This window comes from Cyprinodon tularosa, unplaced genomic scaffold (genome assembly GCF_016077235.1).
Source record: "Cyprinodon tularosa strain WSP-4 unplaced genomic scaffold, ASM1607723v1 ctg616, whole genome shotgun sequence".
Taxonomy (NCBI): Eukaryota; Metazoa; Chordata; class Actinopteri; order Cyprinodontiformes; family Cyprinodontidae; genus Cyprinodon; species Cyprinodon tularosa.
Genome location: NW_024039359.1, coordinates 471,250 through 472,990, shown reverse-complemented (window position 1 = coordinate 472,990; position 1,741 = coordinate 471,250). Strand labels below are relative to the sequence as shown.

The following is a 1,741-nucleotide window of genomic DNA, read 5'->3' as shown; positions in this document are numbered from 1 at the left end:
ATATACAAAGTAAATATCTTGAACTTGGAAGTGGAATCTACAATTTGTAGTTAACCTTTTTTTTTTTTTGTTACTCTGGCTAAAAATAACTGCACACAGGTAATATGAAGGCAGGACTGGTAGTCATACAAATTGTTATATACAAAGTAAATATAGTAGCTGTTCAAAAGCTTACAAATATTTTCCCAAATGCAGATCTGTAGTAAATGTCACAATGCAATATAGTGTTTTTGCATTTCCACTATCCTAGTTTTTAAGGATCAAGGTACTTCATGACAACTCTTCTCACTCTCTTTCCTTCCCCCTCATTGCAGTCAGTGACGTAGTTGTTGCTCTGTGTGGGAGGCTGAGAATCCATCTCTCCTTGCATTGTTCCTAACACGGATACTTCGTCCATGGTCTCCTTTGCGGCCTCACAGAAATTATGAAGGACAAAGCAAGAATATATGATGTAAGGCAGGTCAGTCATATTTATGTCCATCGGCCTTCTGAGTGCAGCGAACCTAGCTTTCAGGCGGCCAAAAGCACACTCAATAACCATACGTGCCCTACATAAACAGAGCCCAAAGTACTGCTCTTGTGGCGATGATCCACCATTGGAAAACTCCTTCATCAGATAAGGCAGAAGCGGATATGCTGGATCTCCAAGGAGGAAGATTGGTATGGGATCTTCATCATCCACAATCTGCCGTTTGAGAGTAGGAATCTTGCCGGTTTTCATGAACTGATTTACCTCCGAGTTAGCAAACACGCGTGCGTCATGCACACTTCCAGGCCACTTTATAACAACGTCCATAAATCGGTACTTATAATCGCACACCGCCTGGACATTTAGGGTGTGTTTACCTTTTCTATTTATATAGTCCGTGGAGTTGACCGATGGCTGTTTTATTTCAATATGTGTGCCATCAACTGCTCCTAGGCATTGGGGCATTCCATGAGCACGCTGAAAACCGTCGACCAGTTCCGTGGCGGCATCCTCTGAAAAGGGTAGTCTGATGTACCGGGGACCAAGGTGAATGGAGATGGCCCTGCAGGTCTGCCTGACTGTGACGGCAACAGCCTGCCGCGATACACCAAAGGCGTTAGCAGTCTTTCGGAGCCTGCCCTCGTCACTTAAATAATAAAGGGTCATTGCTACTTTTTTCAGCGGCTCCATAGGTGCTCTCATGTTCATTTCTTGGCATTCAATGTATGGGCGTATTTCATCGGTGAGCATGGCAACAGATTGTCGTGACATGCGAAAGTTTGCCTTCCATTCATCGTCCAGAACAACACCATTAACAAAGTTGTCCCACCAGCTACTGGTTCTGCCAGGCCTCACCCAAAACCTTCGCCTGGTTGCCCTGCGGGTCCATTTCCGTGGTTCAGTCATATTGAGGTGATGAACTATGTCGTCTATATTACTCTGTTCTTCCTGGAGATATCCCAGAAGAAGAAGATTCTGCTGTAAGCCCGACAGCAGGGTGAGTAGCGTGAGCAGCAACCATTCAACACAGTAAGGCGCCATTGTTGTTGTGATACTATCGTCGCGCTTGCGTGTTTAGAGGCGACGCTATGACGCATGCGTGTAAAAAAAAAATGCGGTTAGGGTGTAAAGATGGAAACGCTAAAACGGCGTTTCAGAATCTTCCCACTCTGAAGGGTGAATAAAAAAAAGATCGTTTACAGACCCCCGAAACGCCGGCTTCGTGTGGATGAGAGGCTGGTTTGGTGAAAAATTTGTGCGTTTAGGCCAGGG

The 1,741-nt window shown here is 45.3% G+C and overlaps 1 protein-coding gene across 1 annotated transcript; it reads right to left on the bottom strand.

Annotated features, from left to right (window-relative positions):
• Positions 1-253: 253 nt before the first annotated feature.
• On the bottom strand, positions 254-1,375 carry LOC119798265 (putative nuclease HARBI1). The gene has a single exon (XM_038307636.1). It carries the CDS (start codon positions 1,373-1,375, stop codon positions 254-256), a length of 1,122 nt encoding a protein of 373 aa, XP_038163564.1.
• Between the last annotated feature and the right edge of the window lie 366 nt (positions 1,376-1,741).